The sequence below is a fragment of the Eleginops maclovinus genome, chromosome 7 (assembly GCF_036324505.1).
Source record: "Eleginops maclovinus isolate JMC-PN-2008 ecotype Puerto Natales chromosome 7, JC_Emac_rtc_rv5, whole genome shotgun sequence".
NCBI classification, from domain to species: domain Eukaryota; kingdom Metazoa; phylum Chordata; class Actinopteri; order Perciformes; family Eleginopidae; genus Eleginops; species Eleginops maclovinus.
In genome coordinates, this window is record NC_086355.1 from 340144 (window position 1) to 360006 (window position 19863).

At 48.2% G+C, this 19863-nt stretch overlaps 1 protein-coding gene across 1 annotated transcript in view; it reads left to right on the top strand.

Moving 5' to 3' along the window:
- LOC134867389 (titin-like) overlaps positions 1 to 19863 on the top strand; it is a 184009-nt gene that overhangs the window by 117566 nt on the left and 46580 nt on the right. Inside the window, 26 exon segments of the mRNA XM_063887927.1 lie at positions 248 to 547; positions 660 to 953; positions 1241 to 4210; positions 4493 to 4813; positions 5111 to 5395; positions 5754 to 6059; positions 6195 to 6358; positions 6541 to 6772; positions 6924 to 7199; positions 7328 to 7630; positions 8144 to 8446; positions 8554 to 8853; positions 9341 to 9628; positions 10078 to 10380; positions 10862 to 11164; positions 11692 to 11997; positions 12493 to 12780; positions 15458 to 15748; positions 15922 to 16209; positions 16665 to 16947; positions 17056 to 17363; positions 17479 to 17583; positions 17777 to 17974; positions 18056 to 18352; positions 18717 to 19304; positions 19522 to 19824. Coding sequence (XP_063743997.1) covers positions 248 to 547; positions 660 to 953; positions 1241 to 4210; positions 4493 to 4813; positions 5111 to 5395; positions 5754 to 6059; positions 6195 to 6358; positions 6541 to 6772; positions 6924 to 7199; positions 7328 to 7630; positions 8144 to 8446; positions 8554 to 8853; positions 9341 to 9628; positions 10078 to 10380; positions 10862 to 11164; positions 11692 to 11997; positions 12493 to 12780; positions 15458 to 15748; positions 15922 to 16209; positions 16665 to 16947; positions 17056 to 17363; positions 17479 to 17583; positions 17777 to 17974; positions 18056 to 18352; positions 18717 to 19304; positions 19522 to 19824 — 10203 coding nt within the window.

The following is a 19863-nucleotide window of genomic DNA, read 5'->3' on the forward strand; positions in this document are numbered from 1 at the left end:
AACAGATGTAGAAAGAGATTTTAGGTTAGTTAGCATGTTAGCAGTTAGCATATTAAAAAGGCTAGTTGGCATGTAAACAGCTAGCAGCTCACTTCAGACTTTTCACTTCACTTTTTGCATCACGCGGCTAACTTTGGGCCAGTTGTCATGTTAGTAGTTAGCTCAGCAGCTCTTAGGTATTTCATGACACTGGTGAAGCACTTGCATCTTTGAGCTTTTTAAATGTACTTCATATTGTTCCCTCCAGACAAGCCTTCCCCTCCAAGAGACCTGGTGATCTCCGAGATCACCAGCGAGTCTGCATACCTGACGTGGAAGGCCCCCGAGGACAATGGCGGAGCCGTCATCTCGCATTACGTGGTGGAGAAGAAGGACGTGGCGTCAGACCAGTGGGTCCCTGTCTCTGCAGCCAATAAGAAGCCCAGTCTGATGGCCCTGTACCTGATGGAAGGAATCCAGTACCTGTTCAGGGTGGCTGCTGAGAACCAGTTCGGCAAGAGTTCGTACGTGATGACCCGGACTCCTATTAAGGCCCTCGACCCACTCTGTGAGTTCAATAAAACATTTTTAGAAACAGTTAGCACAATCATAAAACAGACAAAAAATACCTGATAGAACTCCCTACAATCGCCACTAACTTCTCCTATAATCTCTTCCAGACCCCCCTGGCCCCCCGAAGAACCTGCACCACACCGACGCAGATAAGACAGAAGTGTGGCTGGCCTGGGAGTGGCCCGAACGCACCGGAGGCAGCGAGATCACCGGCTTCATCGTGGAGCACCAGGAGGACGGACAGACCGACTGGGTTCCCTACAAGACTGTCAGCGACAACCACGCCCACGTTAAAGCACTGGTGGAGGGCAAGACCTACCGCTTCAGGGTTAAGTCCCAAAACGCTATTGGCGTGAGCCGGCCCGACACCACCGTCCCCATCACCTGCCAGGAAAAGACACGTAAGAAACAGAAAATAAAGGAATGAAAACTCCATAAAAATGAATGAGGTTACACACTCATTGCTCTAAAACAACAGAGCAACTTATTTGACTGACTTGGTCATGAAATGTTTGCAAAAATGTTTATTGACTGACTGAGAAATGTCGTTCAGCATGAAAAAGCAAAAGCATATTTGAGTAAAGAAATCTTATTGGTCTGAAACCAAAGAGCCCACCAGTGGACTAACTGAGGCACTCTTCATTTACAGGTTTGAAAACACCCTAACGTGGTTCTGTTTCTCTTTCAGTGCCACCAACTATTGAAGTTGATGTGAAGCTCATCGAGGGTCTTGTGGTCAAAGCCGGCACTCCTATAGCCCTACCGGCTAAGATGACCGGTATCCCCACCCCCACAGCCAAATGGATGAGTGATGGCAAGGAAATTGTATCCGAGGGTCGCTTCAACATCGAGACTGTCGGATCCTCCACCATCCTCAGCATCCCACAGACCCAGAGAGGAGACACCGGAGAGTACCTTCTCACCGTGGCCAACCCCTCAGGCAGCAAGACTGTTGCTCTGCACGTCACCGTGCTTGATCTCCCAGGTCCACCGATATCACCCATCAACATTCTGGAGGTCACCCCGGACTACATGATGATCCAGTGGAGGGCGCCCAAGGACGATGGTGGCACTCCCATCACCAACTACATTGTGGAAAAGAAGGATGTGAAGAAGCCGTGGGAGCCCTGGTCTGTGGTTAGCTCCAGCGGCACCAGCACTAAGGCTAAGGTGTCGCGGTTGGAGAAGGGTCGCGAGTACATCGTACGTGTCCGAGCAGAGAACAAGATTGGCATTGGTGCAGGGCTCGAGAGTCCTCCCACTATTGCCAAGCACATGTTCAACCCTCCTGGTCCTCCAGGCCCGCCAGAGTGCTCTGATATCACAGAGAATGCTGTGACAGTGGAGTGGACCCTCCCGGACTATGATGGAGGCAGCCCCATCAGTGGATATGTGATTGAACGCAGGGAAATGACAGGAAAGTGGATCCGTGTCAACAAAACTCCTGTTCTGGACCTCAGATACAGAGTCTCAGGACTGTTTGAAGGCAACAGCTACGAGTTCAGAGTGTTTGCCGAGAATGTTGCTGGTATCAGCGAGCCCTCTCTAAACTCCCTCCCCATAAAAGCCACTCGTGCCATCACTAAACCTGGACCCCCTGGCAATCTTAAACTGAAGGACTGGAGTAAGTCCTACGCAGATATCTGCTGGACCAAGCCTAACAGAGACGGAGGCAGTCCTATTCTAGGCTATGTGGTCGAGGTTCAGAAGTCAGGATCCGCTCAGTGGGACAGAATCTCAAAGGACCTTGTCAAGATGTGTGCCTTTAGAGTGCAAGGCTTTATTGAAGGAATGGAGTACAGGATCCGCATCAGAGCCACTAACAAGGTAGGAGACAGTGAACCAAGGGAACTGACTGAGACGGTCTTAGCTAAGGACATTCTCGTGCCCCCTGAGGTTGTTGTTGATGCATCCTGCCGCGACTCTCTGACAGTCCGGGCAGGCCAGATCATAAGTTTGATCACAAGGGTAAAGGGACGACCAGACCCAGAGATCACATGGACCAAAGATGCCAGAGCCATGAACCGGGACAGACGCATCGAGATGAACAACAACTACCCAATGTGTGAACTCGTCATCAACGACGCCGTCAGGTCAGACTACGGGAAATATTCCATTCTCGCCAAGAACAGCAGTGGACAAGCACAAGCCACCATTATCGTCAATGTCCTGGACACACCAGGACCCTGCCAGAACTTAAGAGTGGCCTACGCCACAAAGAAGTCCTGCATGGTGTCCTGGGAAAACCCAGAGGACAACGGAGGCACAGAGATCACTCAGTACATTATTGAGAGCCGCCAGCCCAGCCAGAGAGGATGGACTGTAGTCGCCAATGACTGCACCAAGCGGCAGATTAAGGCCCCTCTAAGTGAAGGCTGCGAGTACTTCTTCCGTGTCAGCGCAGAGAACAAGATTGGTGCTGGTCCAGCAATTGAGTCCAAAGCACCAGTGCTGGCAGTGGATCCCATTGAGAAGCCCGGTGATCCCATTGACTTCCATATCGCTGAGATCGGCAAGACCTTCTGCTTCCTCAAGTGGAAGAAGCCGGACTACGACGGTGGTAGCCGTAACATTGGTTATCATGTTGAGAAGAAGCCAAAGGAGGCTGAGGAGTGGGAGAGGCTTCACAAGGGTGCAATCAAGGAAACCTATTTCATGGCTGACAGGTGCATTGAAAACCAGTTGTATCAGTTCAGAGTACAGACTAAGAACGAGGGTGGCGAGAGCAACTGGGTGACCTCACCTGAAGTCCTGGTAAAGGAACAGCTTGTGGAGCCTGAGGTCAAGATCCAACTGGATGCAACACTTGTGGTCAAGGCAGGAGACTCCATTCCTATTGAGGCCATAGTGAAGGGCAAACCCCAGCCTGAAATCAAATGGAACAAAGATGAGGAAACCCGTGAGATAAGGAAGGGTCTTAGGCATACGCTGGAAACTGGAACCGACTTCTCAAAGCTGCTGATAACCCCTGCCAGACGCACAGACAGTGGTAAATATGTTGTCACTGCCTCCAACAGCGCAGGAACCGCTTCTGCTCATGCAAAGGTCAATGTCTTGGATAGACCCGGCCCCGTCATGGATCTGAAGGTCTCTGGTATCACCATTGACCGGTGCCATCTGTCCTGGGAAGTCCCAGAGGATGATGGGGGCTGCGAAATCTACAACTACATTGTTGAGAAATGTGAAACCAAGAGGGGAGTCTGGTCAGTCCACTCCAACGCCATCATCACCAACAAAGCTAACGTCACTCGTCTCATCGAGGGCAATGAGTATATCTTTAGAGTCCGTGCTGAGAACAAGATGGGTCCTGGGCCCGCGGAGGAGAGTGCAGCCATTGTGGCCGGCACCCAGTTCAGTGTGCCTGGCGCTCCGGAGGCACCAGAGGTCACCAAGATCGGCAAGCACGAGATGACGGTGCAGTGGTCAGAGCCCGAAAAGGACGGAGGAAAGTCCATCATCGGTTATCTGTTGGAGAAGAGGGAGGAGCATGCCGTGAGGTGGTCTCCTGTCATCAAGGAACCAATCCCTTCAACACGTTACACCGTGACCGGACTCCTGCCCCTTCACGACTACCAGTACAGAGTCAAGGCAGTTAATGAAATTGGCAATGGCAGCCCAAGCAAACCTTCCCTTGCCATCACCGCCAAGGACACTGTTGGTACGTAACCAATAATAATGTTTATATCAGAATCAGAAAATCGCTTTATCCGCCAAATGTACAACGAACACTGTGATTTGTTGTGATGCAGCACAGAAAAACAGGTCGAACAGAACAATGATGTCCACTTTGTTACATCTAGGTTTGCTACTGTAAGCACGTTAGGAGTAACGCTCCGTTCACACGTAATGCACAGTCCATAGTGTACAGCTGTTGATGAAATATAGCTCTTTAGATGGACTTTGTGTATTTAGCTTCACACATACTCCTGTGTTTCTACAGAGCCTCCAGCGCCTCCAACCAAACTGAAGGTCGTGGACAGCACCAAGTCCAGCATCTCTCTGGGCTGGACCAAGCCTGTGTCCGATGGAGGGGCACCCCTCATTGGCTACGTTGTGGAGATGAGGCTGCAGGGAAGCACCAAGAAAGGAGACGACGGCTGGAAGAGGTGCAACGTGGCGGCTCAGCTGGTGGTATGCGAGTTCACCGTCTCCAGTCTTGACGACCAGCATGTGTACGAGTTCAGGGTCTCGGCCCAGAACCAGGTGGGCATGAGTCTGCCCTGCGAACTGGAGGCACCTGTGATCCCCAAGGAGATCCTAGGTAAGGACTTTTTTTAATTCCCTGTATCGTAACTAAAGGAGTGAATAGTCCCACTCAAAAAGGAACTAGGACCCCTACAGCTTAACACAAGTTAGATTTAAAACTCAAATACTTTCCAATGTTGGTAAATGAGCATCCTGTAAAATCAATAAATATGTGAGTAACAATAAAAATGAACAACTGTCCAGATGTTAAAAATGTGTAAATCCTTACATCCTCAGTTTTTTGGGAACAGATTAAGCCCAAGGTTTTAAAGCCCCGAACAAAGTGTCATTTGTGATCTGTTCCTGCTCACAGAGGCTCCAGAGGTGGATCTGGATGCAAACCTGAAACAGGGACTGTCGGTGCGAGCCGGCTGCCCCATCAGGCTGTGCGCCACCGTCAGAGGCAGACCCCCGCCTACAGTTTGCTGGAGGAGGATGGGCCTGGACAACGTGGCCAGGAAGGGCAAAGTGGACATCATCGACACTATGACCTTCCTCATCATCCCCGACAGCACACGCAACGACTCGGGCAAATACTGCCTATCAGTGCGCAGCCCGGCTGGAGAGAAGGCCTTGTTCGTCAACGTCAAGGTCCTGGGTGAGTTTACTGTAATCACGCACCGCCGGTTTACTTGATATAAGGTCCTGGGTGAGTGTACTGTAATCATGCACCGCCGGTTTACTTGATATAAGGTCCTGGGTGAGTGTACTGTAATCATGCACCGCCGGTTTACTTGTTATAAGGTCCTGGGTGAGTTTACTGTAATCACGCACCGCCGGTTTACTTGATATAAGGTCCTGGGTGAGTTTACTGTAATCACGCACCGCCGGTTTACTTGATATAAGGTCCTGGGTGAGTGTACCATACTAATGCACCACATTTCCTTATCCTGAAAATGTGAATATATGTTGAATAAAACAGGGTGAAATTGAGTGTCATGTTTTTGTCCCTTCAGACACCCCGGGCCCTGTGATGAACCTGGAGGCCACCGACATCAAGCAGACCTCCGCCATGCTGTCCTGGAGTTCTCCAGAAATGGACGGTGGCAGCGAGGTCACGCACTACGTGGTGGAGAAACGCGAGATTGACCGCAAGACGTGGGCGACGGTGAAGGCTGAGGTAGAGAAGGACAAGGTTCCCTTCAAAGTCAGCGGCCTGGTTCCAGGCACCGAGTATTACTTCAGAGTCACGGCCGTCAATGAGTACGGAGCTGGGGTCCACAAAGTGACCCCAACCTCCTATGTGGCCTCCGATCCCGTCAGTAAGTACATACTCGCACTGCCCTGACTCTTTACTTTTCTGTTACAATGTACACTCAAACTAACTAAAGCTTATATTCATTTCTAATGAATAGTATTGGTGCACATGACAAAGTCTGAAATATTCTCTTCCTCAGGTAAGCCCGATCCCTGCGAGAAGATCGAGGTTCTGGAGATCACAAAGAACAGCGCCGTGGTGGGCTGGGTGAAGCCAGCGAGGGACGGCGGGGCCAAGATCGACGGTTATGTGATTGAATACATTGAAGTGAAGCCTCCGCCCGAGCCTCCAGCACCAGTAGAGGTCTGTCTGCATTTCAAACACCTTCACATCATCCGCTCCTTTGGTATTGTTCGATGAAGTAGAGCAGAAGTTTAAACACATACAACATGTGTGTCTGCTCACATACATGATCTTCCAGGCGTTTGTAGTTGAAGCTCTTTCGTTTTTGTTGAGTGCATCTAAAAGGCTTTGATCTCCACCAGGTTACAGAGGGTGAGGTGGCTCCTCCCTTACCTCCCCCTGTTGAGGAGGACGAGGATGCGGAGCCGGAGAAGGAGGTGTGGAATGCCTACACGACAGTAAAGGGTCTGAGCCTCAGTATAAGCGGCCTGAAGGAGAGCAAGAAGTACAAGTTCAGAGTCGCCGCCAAAAACGTGATGGGCCAGAGCTCCTTCACCGAGACCCGTGAGGCCGTGGAGATCAAGGAGCAGATCCGTGAGTCCTAACAACCCCCCCCCACACACACACACACACACACACACACACACACACACACACACACACACACGATAAGAGTTTCTGAGGTTAATGGTGCATTATTTTTGAATTAATTATGTTAGCTAACGATCATCCCCCCCCAACACAGTGGATCCAAAGATCGTGATGCCGGAGACGGTGAGCGCCAGAGCCGGAGCCAAGCTCAGGGTGGAGGCACTGGTCTCAGGTAAACCCTCCCCAACCTGCAAGTGGATGCGTGGCGAGGACGTGGTGGTGCCGTCCAGCCGTCTGGCAGTGCACCAGTCTGGGAACATGTGCGTTCTGATCATCAAAGACGTGTCAAGAACGGACAGCGGCGAGTACAGCCTGGTGGCTGAGAACATCTGCGGCAAGGTTGTGGAGTCCATGAAGATCATCATCAGAGGTCAGTGTGCCGGACATTGTGTGGGCATGATAGGCAGAAGTGTGTCTCGAGAAGAGTGGTGCATTCAAGTGCTCCTGAAGGTGGGAGATGGGAGACTCTCCATGTTTAATCTTGTCTCCCTGTTGCAGACATCCCTGGTCCTCCAGAGGGCCCGGTGGTGATCAGCGACATTGACTCAGACGCCTGCTCGCTGGCCTGGAACAAGCCGCTGGAGGACGGCGGAAGCAACATCACCAACTACGTGGTGGAGAAGTGCGACCTGAGTCGTGGCGACTGGGTATCGGCCACCTCGTCTGGAGGCCAGAAGACCAGCTGCCGGCTCGGGAAGCTCATCCCCGGGAAGGACTACGTGTTCCGCATACGGGCGGAGAACCGCTTCGGAGTATCTGACCCAGTGCAGTCCGACAGGATGGTGGCCAAGTTCCCCTTCGGTCAGTTTGCCAGTTTAAGAACATTTCAAAAACATTCACTCAAGTAATGTGCTTGTTTTTAATCATATACATTAATATTTGTAGTTATAGTAAAGGGAATACCGTTGAGTTTAGGACTGACAAAACTACATATTTAAAGACATCACTGTAAACTTTGAGACACCGGGATGAGACTTTTCACTATAAGACTGTTGTATTCTTATAGGTTAACCACCCAGCAATATAGTAATTAAACGGAACACAACTTTTACCTTCTGAAACCTTTTCATAAGTATTCTGAAATGGGACATTACCAATGAGTACTTACTCTTGTTGCTTACATCTGTTTTGATTTTGGTGCCAATAATGTAGTTTAACATTTGAAATGCAGGACTTTTACTTTAACTGACTATCATTACATTTTGGTGTTGCTATAGTCCTCTTACCCAAGTACTGAAGTAAGAGGACTTCTTCACTCCCTGATGAGCCGCAGATTTCAGAGTTTAAATATGGAAATCTTTAATTCCCCCTCAGATGTTCCCTCGGAGCCGCTGGACTGCCGCATCAACAAGTGCAACAAGGACTGCATGTTCGTGGCGTGGGATAAGCCGGAGACCGACGGCGGCAGCCCCATCACAGGTTACTACATCGAGCGTAAGGAGAGGAACAGCCTGTTGTGGGTAAAGGCCAATGACACCATGGTGCGTTCCACCGAGTACCCGTGTGCCGGCCTCATCGAGGGCCTGGAGTACACCTTCAGGGTGTCTGCCATCAACCGTGCCGGGCAAGGCAAGCCCAGCAAGAAGACCGACTTTGTGACGGCCAGGACGCCTATCGGTGCGTATCCACGCGTTAGCTCTGTGGGACACAGAGAGAGGCTCTACTGACTTTAATCCCAGTATTATTATAATCTGTAGTATAATGACTCCCTCTCTGTTCCTCAGACACCCCGGGTAAACCCGAGGTTCTGGACGTCACCAGGAACTCTGTGGTTCTGGTCTGGACCCGTCCAAAGAACGACGGTGGTAGTAAGATAATCGGTTACTATGTGGAGGCGCTGCGTCTGCCCGGAGACATGTGGCTGCGCTGTAACACCAGCAGCCAGAACTGCCCGCGGGAGGAGTACACAGTCACGGGTCTGGAGCGGGACCTGCAGTACCAGTTCAGGGTCATTGCCAAGACCGCCGTCAACGTCAGCAAGACCTCCGAGCCCAGCGAACCAGTCCTCGTCAGCGCAGAGAACGGTGAGCGCGGTCCATGCTCAACTAGATATCAGAATTTGAACTACCTCTGAATTAAGAAACAGAAGAATAAGACGGGTCAATCAACATCAGAATTTAATCCCGAAGAAGGCCCTAGATTTTATCCAGAACCTGAACAACAATCTTAATCAGAACCAGTACCAGAATAGAAACCAAACCAAAACCAGGATCTAAATAGGAGTCAGTACCAGAATAAGAAACAGGAATCATTAAAAGCATAAGTACCTGAATCGGAATCAAAACCAGAACTACAGTCAGATTCAGAAATCGATTTGAAATCAGAACCAAAATAAGAACCAGAAACACAATCATAATCGGAACCAGACTCAGAGTTAGAATCAGAAGCAAAACAAGAATCAGAACCACAACCAGAATTAAAATCAGAACCAACTAACTGTGTTCGGTTATAGCGCTTTCCTGAAAGGAATTTCCCACAATCCTAACACTTTCTCCCCCACCCCTCACCCAGTGCCGCCGAGGGTGGAGCTCAATGTCAAGATGCAGAAGGGCCTGAAGGTGAAGGCGGGCTCCAGCATTATGTTAGAGGCCGAGGTGTTCGGGAAGCCCATGCCCCGGGTTACCTGGAAGAGAGGCGACGACAGCCTGAAGTCCGGTGAGGGCCAGGTCCTCACACAGCTAAGGAATCACTTCCAGCTGGACATGACCTCCGTAAGCAGAGAGCACACGGGAACCTACAGCATCGTGGCCGAGAACGCCAGCGGCTCCAAGAGTGCCGAGATACCGGTGGTGGTCCTGGGTGAGTGCCTCGGTTGATGTTCAAGAAATAAACAATTCAGTATTAACTGAAAAACGGATCATCCTTTTATAACCATCAGTTGTACACGGTTCAATTCCACTGTAGAGATGTCTATTACATGTTTAGAACGTTCTCTGGAATATTCCTGAATAATATGGACCGGTAATGAAGTCCAGCTGACCATATTTACTGTATACACTTACTGTATACACTTACTGTATACACTTACTGTATACACTCTGTATACTTACTGTATACACTCTGTATATATTTATATACACTCAGTATATATTTATATACTGAGTGTATATAAATATATACTGAGTGTATATAAATATATACACTCTGTATATATTTATATACAGAGTGTATACAGTAAATATGACTGTTATGTATTTGGTTTGGTCTTTGGCTCTGTGCTGATATTTCCTCGTTGTGTTCGTCCTCAGATGTGCCCGGCCCTCCTGCCAGTGCTAAGTACGTGGAGGTGTTCGCCCTGAACATCAAGCTGGCCTGGGAGCCCCCCCTGAAGGATGGCGGCTCCCCTGTCACCAACTACATTGTGGACAAGCGCGAGACCAGCCGTGCCAACTGGGCTCAGGTCTCCACCAAGATCAAAGGCGAAGAGCTGGAGCTCAACGTAGGGAAGCTCATCGAGGGCCGGGAGTACCAGTTCAGGATCCGCGGCGAGAACACCTGGGGGGTGGGAGACCCTCTGGTCACCGGGCCCGTCATTGCCAAGAACCCCTACAGTGAGTCAGACCTTCCTCGGGGTTTATAAAGCAGCGTTAGCATCAGAAACAGCATCCAACCTGCCCCCCCACACTGAGTCCAGAAGTGTTATTCTGACCGTTAAACTATAGGCTAACCGACCTTCCGGTTTACCCGGTCTAAGGCACTGACCAAATCTGCAGGGGAGCTAGCTAACGTTAGCTGCACGCTTTAGGTTGTTGTCAGTCGGTTGGGCAAAGTGCCACTGTTACATTATGGTGCATTCAGGCTCCATTCAGGAACTCTTTTCTAATATTGGGAAAGATAATGATGTTGAATGGTGACTTCCAGACGTGCACGGGATTTATTGTTTGTTGACCGTCTTGAATTGGTATGAAGAATCACTGGGATGGACTTTCACATTACTTGGATTGTGACATCTCTATAACTGGTGACACATTCTTATGTTGGACCTCTGTGAGTTTTAACTGATCTAAACCAAACCCTGTGGTGTCCCTGCAGCTGTACCCGGGCCCTGCGAGGCCCCTCTGGTCACCAACACGACCTGCGACCGTATGACGGTGAGCTGGAAGGAGCCTGTGGATGACGGGAAGTCTCCCATCGTGGGCTACATGCTGGAAAAGAAAGAGGCCAAGGACCTGAACTGGACCAAGCTGGGAAGGAAGATCCTGACTGAGCGAAGCCTCGACTACACCGGCCTGACCGAGGGCACCGAGTACGAGTTCAGGGTCAGCGCCGTCAACGCTGCCGGGCAGGGCAAGCCTAGCGAGTCATCTGCCGCCACCATCGCACAGAACCCCATCAGTGAGTCCAGAAATCCTCATTTAAATACTTATATACACAGGAGGGTTACTTTAAAAACAACACGATACAAAAGCAAAGTACCCTGATTACTTTCCCTTACTTTTGAGTTACCACAATAACAATGCAAATAAAACAACAATAAGAGGTTTTTTCACTGATGTGTACAAATGCTGTTTCAGCTTCATTCACTAATGAAAGCACAGCCTGTATTTCTGTGTAATAGATCAGATCTGCATTAACAATTAAAGTAGTTTGAACAAAAACCCTAAAAAAATGAATTCAGGACGTCTATATATATCCATCTACATTTCAAAGTGTTTTGTAATCCAGCTAGTGATCTCTATCTTTTGTGTGACAGTAATCCGATTACATATTTTTGAATGTCATCGAATAGTTCTCTTTTTGTGTCCTGATTACGTAATCTGGTTGCATGTGACCCGTTCCTCCAGTTGGTTGTATGAAGACATGGTGCTGTAACACATGTTGCTCCGACTGTGTGTAAACTAACCTGTGTGGATGTGCTGCAGCTCCCCCCGGCCCGGTTGTGAACCCTGCGGTGACCAACACCACCAACAGCACCATCAGCCTCTGGTGGACTGAGCCCGCCAGCAACGGGGGCAGCCCCGTCCTCGGGTACCTGGTGGAGAGCAGGAAGGGCGAGGCCAAGGACTGGGTGCGCTGCAATGTGCCCAGGAACCTGCAGGACACCGCCTACACCATCCAGAACCTGGAGCACCGCGCACAGTACCAGTGCCGCGTCACCGCCGTCAACAAGGCCGGCTTTGGAGAGCCAATGGAGGTCCCCGGGAAACACGAGGCCAAGGACATCATCAGTACGTACCCCACACTTCCTCTGTGTAGAGATATTTCTGACAGCCAACTGAAACCAGTTGATTGATGGTAGACAGACACCGTCCCACAGGAGCACCGCACGTCCACAAGCAGCCCATAGCTATGAGCGTTCAGTCCACACTTTTTGGGACCTTTTTTGAATACATCTGTTGTGATGCATTTCCATTTTACTACGTAACTTGACAGGCTCAGACATAATGGTAGCAATTCAAATAAAAATCAGTCATTAACTGTTTTGAAATGAAAGGAGCTTGATGAGTTGAAGATATATTTTGGTATGGAAATATCAACAGGGAAATGAACAGATGGGTTTGTCCGTGATAGGAAAACAGCTTTTGGTTTTCAACACGCTGCAAATATTCACTGCATCAAACAATTAACACCCGAATGACATTATCGCATCCCTGAATCATAAAGAGCAGTTCTTTACCCCCCGCAGTCACAGTTAATAACTTCTCCCCTGTGTGGTGGTGCAGTCCCCCCCGAGGCGGAGCTGAGTGCGGAGCTGAAGGCGGGGCTGGAGCTTCGCGCCGGGTCCACCATGAGGATCCATGCCCTCATCAAGGGCAGCCCGCCCCCCCGCAGTACATGGGCAAGGATGAACACCAACATCAAGGATCGGCAGGGCGTGGTGATGAAGTCCTCCCCCACCGACAGCCTGCTGCAGGTGGAGAACGTCAACCGCTACGATGGCGGCAAATACATCCTGAGCCTGGAGAGCACCTCCGGCATTAAGATGTACACCGTGGTGGTCAAGGTGTTCGGTGAGTCACTGATCATTACTCTGGAGCTGAAGTACTTCTACTCTGATATTAGTTTTCCTTTCTATGCAACCTGTTCTCCAGCACAGCTCAGAGAGGAGCCTTAGTCCATCTTAGGTTCTTAAACATAGAAAACACGACTCAACGTTTTATCCATACTCTTACCTTTAGAGGAGTCTTTCTTTCTGTGGAATTAGTACTCTTACCTTTAGAGGAGTCTTTCTTTCTGTGGAATTAGTACTCTTACCTTTAGAGGAGTCTTTCTTTCTGTGGAATTAGTACTCTTACCTTTAGTGGAGTCTTTCTTTCTGTGGAATTAGTACTCTTACCTTTAGTGGAGTCTTTCTTTCTGTGGAATTAGTACTCTTACCTTTAGTGGAGTCTTTCTTTCTGTGGAATTAGTACTCTTACCTTTAGTGGAGTCTTTCTTTCTGTGGAATTAGTACTCTTACCTTTAGAGGAGTCTTTCTTTCTGTGGAATTAGTACTCTTACCTTTAGTGGAGTCTTTCTTTCTGTGGAATTAGTACTCTTACCTTTAGTGGAGTCTTTCTTTCTGTGGAATTAGTACTCTTACCTTTAGTGGAGTCTTTCTTTCTGTGGAATTAGTACTCTTACCTTTAGTGGAGTCTTTCTTTCTGTGGAATTAGTACTCTTACCTTTAGTGGAGTCTTTCTTTCTGTGGAATTAGTACTCTTACCTTTAGAGGAGTCTTTCTTTCTGTGGAATTAGTACTCTTACCTTTAGAGGAGTCTTTCTTTCTGTGGAATTAGTACTCTTACCTTTAGTGGAGTCTTTCTTTCTGTGGAATTAGTACTCTTACCTTTAGTGGAGTCTTTCTTTCTGTGGAATTAGTACTCTTACCTTTAGTGGAGTCTTTCTTTCTGTGGAATTAGTACTCTTACCTTTAGAGGAGTCTTTCTTTCTGTGGAATTAGTACTCTTACCTTTAGAGGAGTCTTTCTTTCTGTGGAATTAGTACTCTTACCTTTAGTGGAGTCTTTCTTTCTGTGGAATTAGTACTCTTACCTTTAGTGGAGTCTTTCTTTCTGTGGAATTAGTACTCTTACCTTTAGTGGAGTCTTTCTTTCTGTGGAATTAGTACTCTTACCTTTAGAGGAGTCTTTCTTTCTGTGGAATTAGTACTCTTACCTTTAGAGGAGTCTTTCTTTCTGTGGAATTAGTACTCTTACCTTTAGAGGAGTCTTTCTTTCTGTGGAATTAGTACTCTTACCTTTAGTGGAGTCTTTCTTTCTGTGGAATTAGTACTCTTACCTTTAGAGGAGTCTTTCTTTCTGTGGAATTAGTACTCTTACCTTTAGAGGAGTCTTTCTTTCTGTGGAATTAGTACTCTTACCTTTAGTGGAGTCTTTCTTTCTGTGGAATTAGTACTCTTACCTTTAGAGGAGTCTTTCTTTCTGTGGAATTAGTACTCTTACCTTTAGAGGAGTCTTTCTTTCTGTGGAATTAGTACTCTTACCTTTAGAGGAGTCTTTCTTTCTGTGGAATTAGTACTCTTACCTTTAGTGGAGTCTTTCTTTCTGTGGAATTAGTACTCTTACCTTTAGAGGAGTCTTTCTTTCTGTGGAATTAGTACTCTTACCTTTAGTGGAGTCTTTCTTTCTGTGGAATTAGTACTTTTACCTTTAGAGGAGTCTTTCTTTCTGTGGAATTAGTACTCTTACCTTTAGAGGAGTCTTTCTTTCTGTGGAATTAGTACTCTTACCTTTAGAGGAGTCTTTCTTTCTGTGGAATTAGTACTCTTACCTTTAGAGGAGTGTTTCTTTCTGTGGAATTAGTACTCTTACCTTTAGAGGAGTCTTTCTTTCTGTGGAATTAGTACTCTTACCTTTAGAGGAGTCTTTCTTTCTGTGGAATTAGTACTCTTACCTTTAGTGGAGTCTTTCTTTCTGTGGAATTAGTACTTTTACCTTTAGAGGAGTCTTTCTTTCTGTGGAATTAGTACTCTTACCTTTAGAGGAGTCTTTCTTTCTGTGGAATTAGTACTCTTACCTTTAGAGGAGTCTTTCTTTCTGTGGAATTAGTACTCTTACCTTTAGTGGAGTCTTTCTTTCTGTGAAATTAGTACTCTTACCTTTAGTGGAGTCTTTCTTTCTGTGGAATTAGTACTCTTACCTTTAGTGGAGTCTTTCTTTCTGTGGAATTAGTACTCTTACCTTTAGTGGAGTCTTTCTTTCTGTGGAATTAGTACTCTTACCTTTAGAGGAGTCTTTCTTTCTGTGGAATTAGTACTTTTACCTTTAGTGGAGTCTTTCTTTCTGTGGAATTAGTACTTTTACCTTTAGTGGAGTCTTTCTTTCTGTGGAATTAGTACTTTTACCTTTAGTGGAGTCTTTCTTTCTGTGGAATTAGTACTCTTACCTTTAGAGGAGTCTTTCTTTCTGTGGAATTAGTACTCTTAGTAGTAAGACAACATTTTTTACAACCAGGAGTAAATGATAGTGTAGTATTAGTATTTGTACTTGTAGTGTAGAATTTTCAGTATGGTATCAGTGCTTGTAGTATATTTTGTGTGGTTTTACTGTAACAGAATGTTAGTACAGTGAAGTATTAGTTCTTTTACCTATAGGAGAGTATATTACAGTGTGGTATCAGAGAGTCAGTGAGTGCATCACGTCCATCCTGCGGGGCCCCGTTGCTAACGCGTGTTTCCGTGCTGCAGACACCCCCGGCCCCCCCACCAACCTGACGGTGAAGGAGTCATGTAAGGACAGCGCCTCCATCTACTGGGACCCCCCCCTGCTGGACGGAGGCCACGAGGTGACGCACTACATCGTGGAGAAGCGCGAGACGGAGAGGAAGGCGTGGTCCATCGTCAGCAGTGACAGTGCCAAAACCGCCCTCAAGGTCCCCGACCTGGATGCTGGACGCTGCTACTGCTTCAGAGTGTCTGCCGTCAACGAGCTGGGGGTGGGTGAGAGCTGCGAGACCCCCGACGCCGTCAGAGCCTCAGGTGGGTGTCTCCTCAGGAGGGGTGGGTTGATTCATTTGCAGATTTTCGCAGGTATGTAGTTAGCAGTAAACTGCACAAGGTAATATATTTACAGGCAGTGTTATTGCACATAAGTGGTATTACAGTCTGTATGTGGGTAGGGGCTTGACATAGTGTTTGTGTGGCCCCTGCAGAAGAGCCAGGCCCCGTCATGGACTTCAAGACGCTGCTGGTGACGAAGGACTCGTGCACACTGAGCTGGAAGAAGCCTCTGACAGACGGAGGAAGCCGCATCATCTGCTACGTGCTGGAGGTGTCCGGTGGAGACGACAACTACAAGGAGCTCATGAGGTCCAAGAACATGCAGTACAGCGCCAAGGACCTGGTGGAGGGCCGCGAGTACACCTACAGGGTGAAGGCCGTCAACGACTCCGGGGAGAGCGCCAACAAGGAGCTCACTGTGGTCGCCAAGGACCAGCTCAGTAAGACTTTCATTATTATCTTATATTCATGATTTGATTTGTCTACTTTTTAAATGTTGTTTTATATAAAATATCTCTAGAATTCTTTTTATTATTGTTCTTTTATATATTTTGGGGATTTTGAAATGAAAAAATATCTTTATTTTTATATAAAACTGAATCTTTTTCATTATTTATTATTATAACTTCTCCAGATGTAGCTTTTCATTCTCACTCAAACTCATGGAAACAAGTCAAACTTAACACCAGATAAAAGAGTTGATCCATGAAAAGACGAGTGTTAATAATATTACTGAAAACATTTAGAGGTCAAATATGAAACACAAAGTTTCCTTCACATGGACTTGAGGTCTTTCACAACCCTTTTTATGTTTTGAGAAAGACACCGTCACAGTTTAGGGTGTAGTGATTATATGAGTTACAGTGATATTAATTCTGTGTCCTCTGGTGTGCAGTCCACCCCTCCTGCGACCTGCGGGAGTTGCCCAACATGTGCTACATCGCCAAGGAGGGCAGCACCGTGCGCCTGAAGATCCCCATCATCGGAAAACCCACACCCAAGGTCTCCTGGAAGAAGGGAGATGAGGAGAACCTGACGGACACCGGCCGTGTCTGCGCTGAGTCCTCAGCAGTAAACACCACCCTCCTGATCAGGGACTGCCAGCGCAGCGACGCCTCCAAGTACACCATCACCCTGAGGAACAGCGCCGGGAGCAAGGAGAGCACCATCTTCATCAGGTAGGACCACTTGATCCTTGCTCACAATCACCATCGATGTGCTACTCATGCATTACTGTCTGTGAAGTGGCAAAGGCAAGACATATTCTAATCCCCATCTCTTCTCAGGGTGGTGGGTAAACCTGGCATCCCGATTGGCCCCGTGAAGTTCAAGGACGTCAACGCGGATGCTGCCACACTGAAGTGGGTTGCTCCGAAGGATGACGGCGGTTCGGAGATCACCAACTACATCCTGGAGAAGAGGGACTTCGTGACCAACATGTGGGTAACCGTGTCCTCCACTGTGGAGAGCAACGTGCAGCGGGTGACCAGCCTGCACGAGGGCACTGAGTACATCTTTAGAGTCAGCGCTGAGAACAAGTATGGCGTCGGTGAAGGGCTCAAGTCCGACCCCATCGTGGCCAAACATCCCTTCAGTAAGTGTTCCACCTCCAAAAGAAAGCAGCTGTGCCAAAACCCTGGCTGGGCCAAATATCCATTTTACATCTTTATCGTTTAAGTGTTGAAAACAATTCATCTCCTTTTCTGCAGATGTTCCCGATGCTCCTCCTCCACCTCAGATCTCAAGCATGCGCCATAACTCTGCCTACCTGTCCTGGAACGACCCCAGGAAGACCGGAGGGTCCCCCATCACAGGTGAGCCTCCGCACACAACTCTATATTCTTGTCCAATATCCATGTGGTTATGTCTTCTATAATTATTTACGTACGTAAGAATTTCAACCAACGGTATTAAAGCAGTGTTACCTCCCCGTGGTAATCAATAGAAATATAAACAATGTAATGTTTCTCTAATGTGGATTAATGGTGATTTTGTCTGTACATCCAGGCTACTTTGTTGAGTTCAAGGAGAGGAACAGCATGTTGTGGAAGAGGACGAGCCCCAGCGCCCTGATGATGAGGGAGCACCAAGTGACGGGTCTTACTGAAGGTCTTGAGTATGAGTTCAGAGTCATGGCCGTCAACCTGGCCGGTATCGGCAGGCCCAGTGCCCCCACCGACCCACAGGTGGCCCTGGACCCCATCGGTAAGTGTTGAACAGCTGATAAATCAGTGATTCTGTAACAAATGCTGCAATGCCTTCATGTTTTAATCTCTGTATCACCAGATGCTCCTGGCAGACCTGATGTAGTCAGCATCACAAGAAGCACCGTCACCCTGCAGTGGAGCGAGCCGCAGTTTGACGGCGGCCACCGGCTGACTGGCTATATCGTGGAGCGCCGCGACCTGCCCTCCAAGATCTGGGTGAAGGCCAACTCCATTAACGTGGTGGAACCGGCATACACCGTCACCGAGCTGCAGGAGGGCTGCAAGTACGAGTTCAGGATCCGAGCCAAAAACTCAGCTGGAGCCCTCAGCCCGCCCTCCGAACAGACGGACACCATCATCTGTTCCGACGAATACGGTGAGATAGATATACCATGCATTAAAGATTCTATTCACCTATTACAAACCAGCACCTTTCATTTATTAGAGAAGTTTTGGAATCATTTGAATTTTTTGTGTTCATCAAATTTCCCACTTAAGATGACATTAACACAGTGAGAAATACAGTAAGACTGTGGAATGGTTACAATTATCTAGAGTCATGATAGAGCTGCCTTCTATATCAACTGCTGTAACACAAAACTCCGAGAAAGATGAGTATCGGCCGATGTGGCTCACAGACGATCGGGCACTTTTAAAACTACCGCAAAGATATATTTTCTAAAAATAACCTGTAATTTAATCTGCATGATAAATTAAGTTGATCCTTTTTGGTCCAACAGCTGCCCCGACCATCATCATCGACTCTCATGTCATGGAGGGTCTCACCGTCCGGGCTGGAGACACCATTGTGATCACTGCCACCAGCATTGTCGGCAAACCTGCGCCCACCTCCTGCTGGTCCAAGGGAGGAAAGTATTTCAAACCCTCGGACCTGGTACACATTGAGACCACCACCTCATCCTCTACGCTGTCCGTGAAGTATGCCAGCAGGAAGGACTCTGGAGACTACATCATCACCGCCAGCAACCCCTTCGGAGTGAAGGAGGAGACGGTGAAGGTCAAAGTCCTGGATGTTCCTGCAGTTCCTGGGCCCATCGAGTGCAGCGGCATCTCCTCCGAGAAGGTCACTCTCACCTGGACGGCCCCCACCACGGACGGAGGCGCCCCCATCAAGTACTACACCCTGGAGAAAAGGGAGACCAGCCGCCTGCTGTGGACCATCCTGGAAGAGAATGTCCTAGATTGTCACTACGTGGCCAACAAGCTCATCCAGGGCAATGAGTACCTCTTCAGAGTGTCCGCCGTGAACCAGTATGGAGCCAGCGAGCCGTCTCACTCCGAGGCCGTCAGGATGGTCGACAGATTCGGTATGGTCAAGTGGAGAAGATGCATTTTTTTATGCCTGTATTTTCTAATTTATGGAGAGATGCAAAAATATATCCAAAATCCCCCCGGTCAGATTTATGTTCAGGGAATGTATGCAAATGAACTTGTATTAAATCATAAGATCGAGCCTCATTTTCATGTTATAGCAAAACATTTGAGAAACCTCTCCTCAATGTATTTCTTTTTCTATGCGTGTAGGTCCTCCCGGTCCACCATCTAAACCAGAGGTTGAAAAAGTGGATGGACATTCAGCCACAGTGACCTGGAGGAGGCCGGCTGAGGATGGAGGAAGTGATATTTTAGGGTACTGTGTGGAGAAGAAGGAGAAGAAGGGCATGAGATGGGTCAGGGCGTCCAAGAAGCCCATTGTCGAGCTGAGCTACGAATTGACCGGCCTCATTGAGGGCATCGAGTACGAGTTCCGTGTTCTGGCGGAGAACAAAGCCGGCTATGGAGAGCCCAGTGAGCCATCCATGCCTGTTACAACCACAGTGGTGGCCTGTAAGTAAAACAAGGGTTCCCAACAAGATGTTTCAGGGG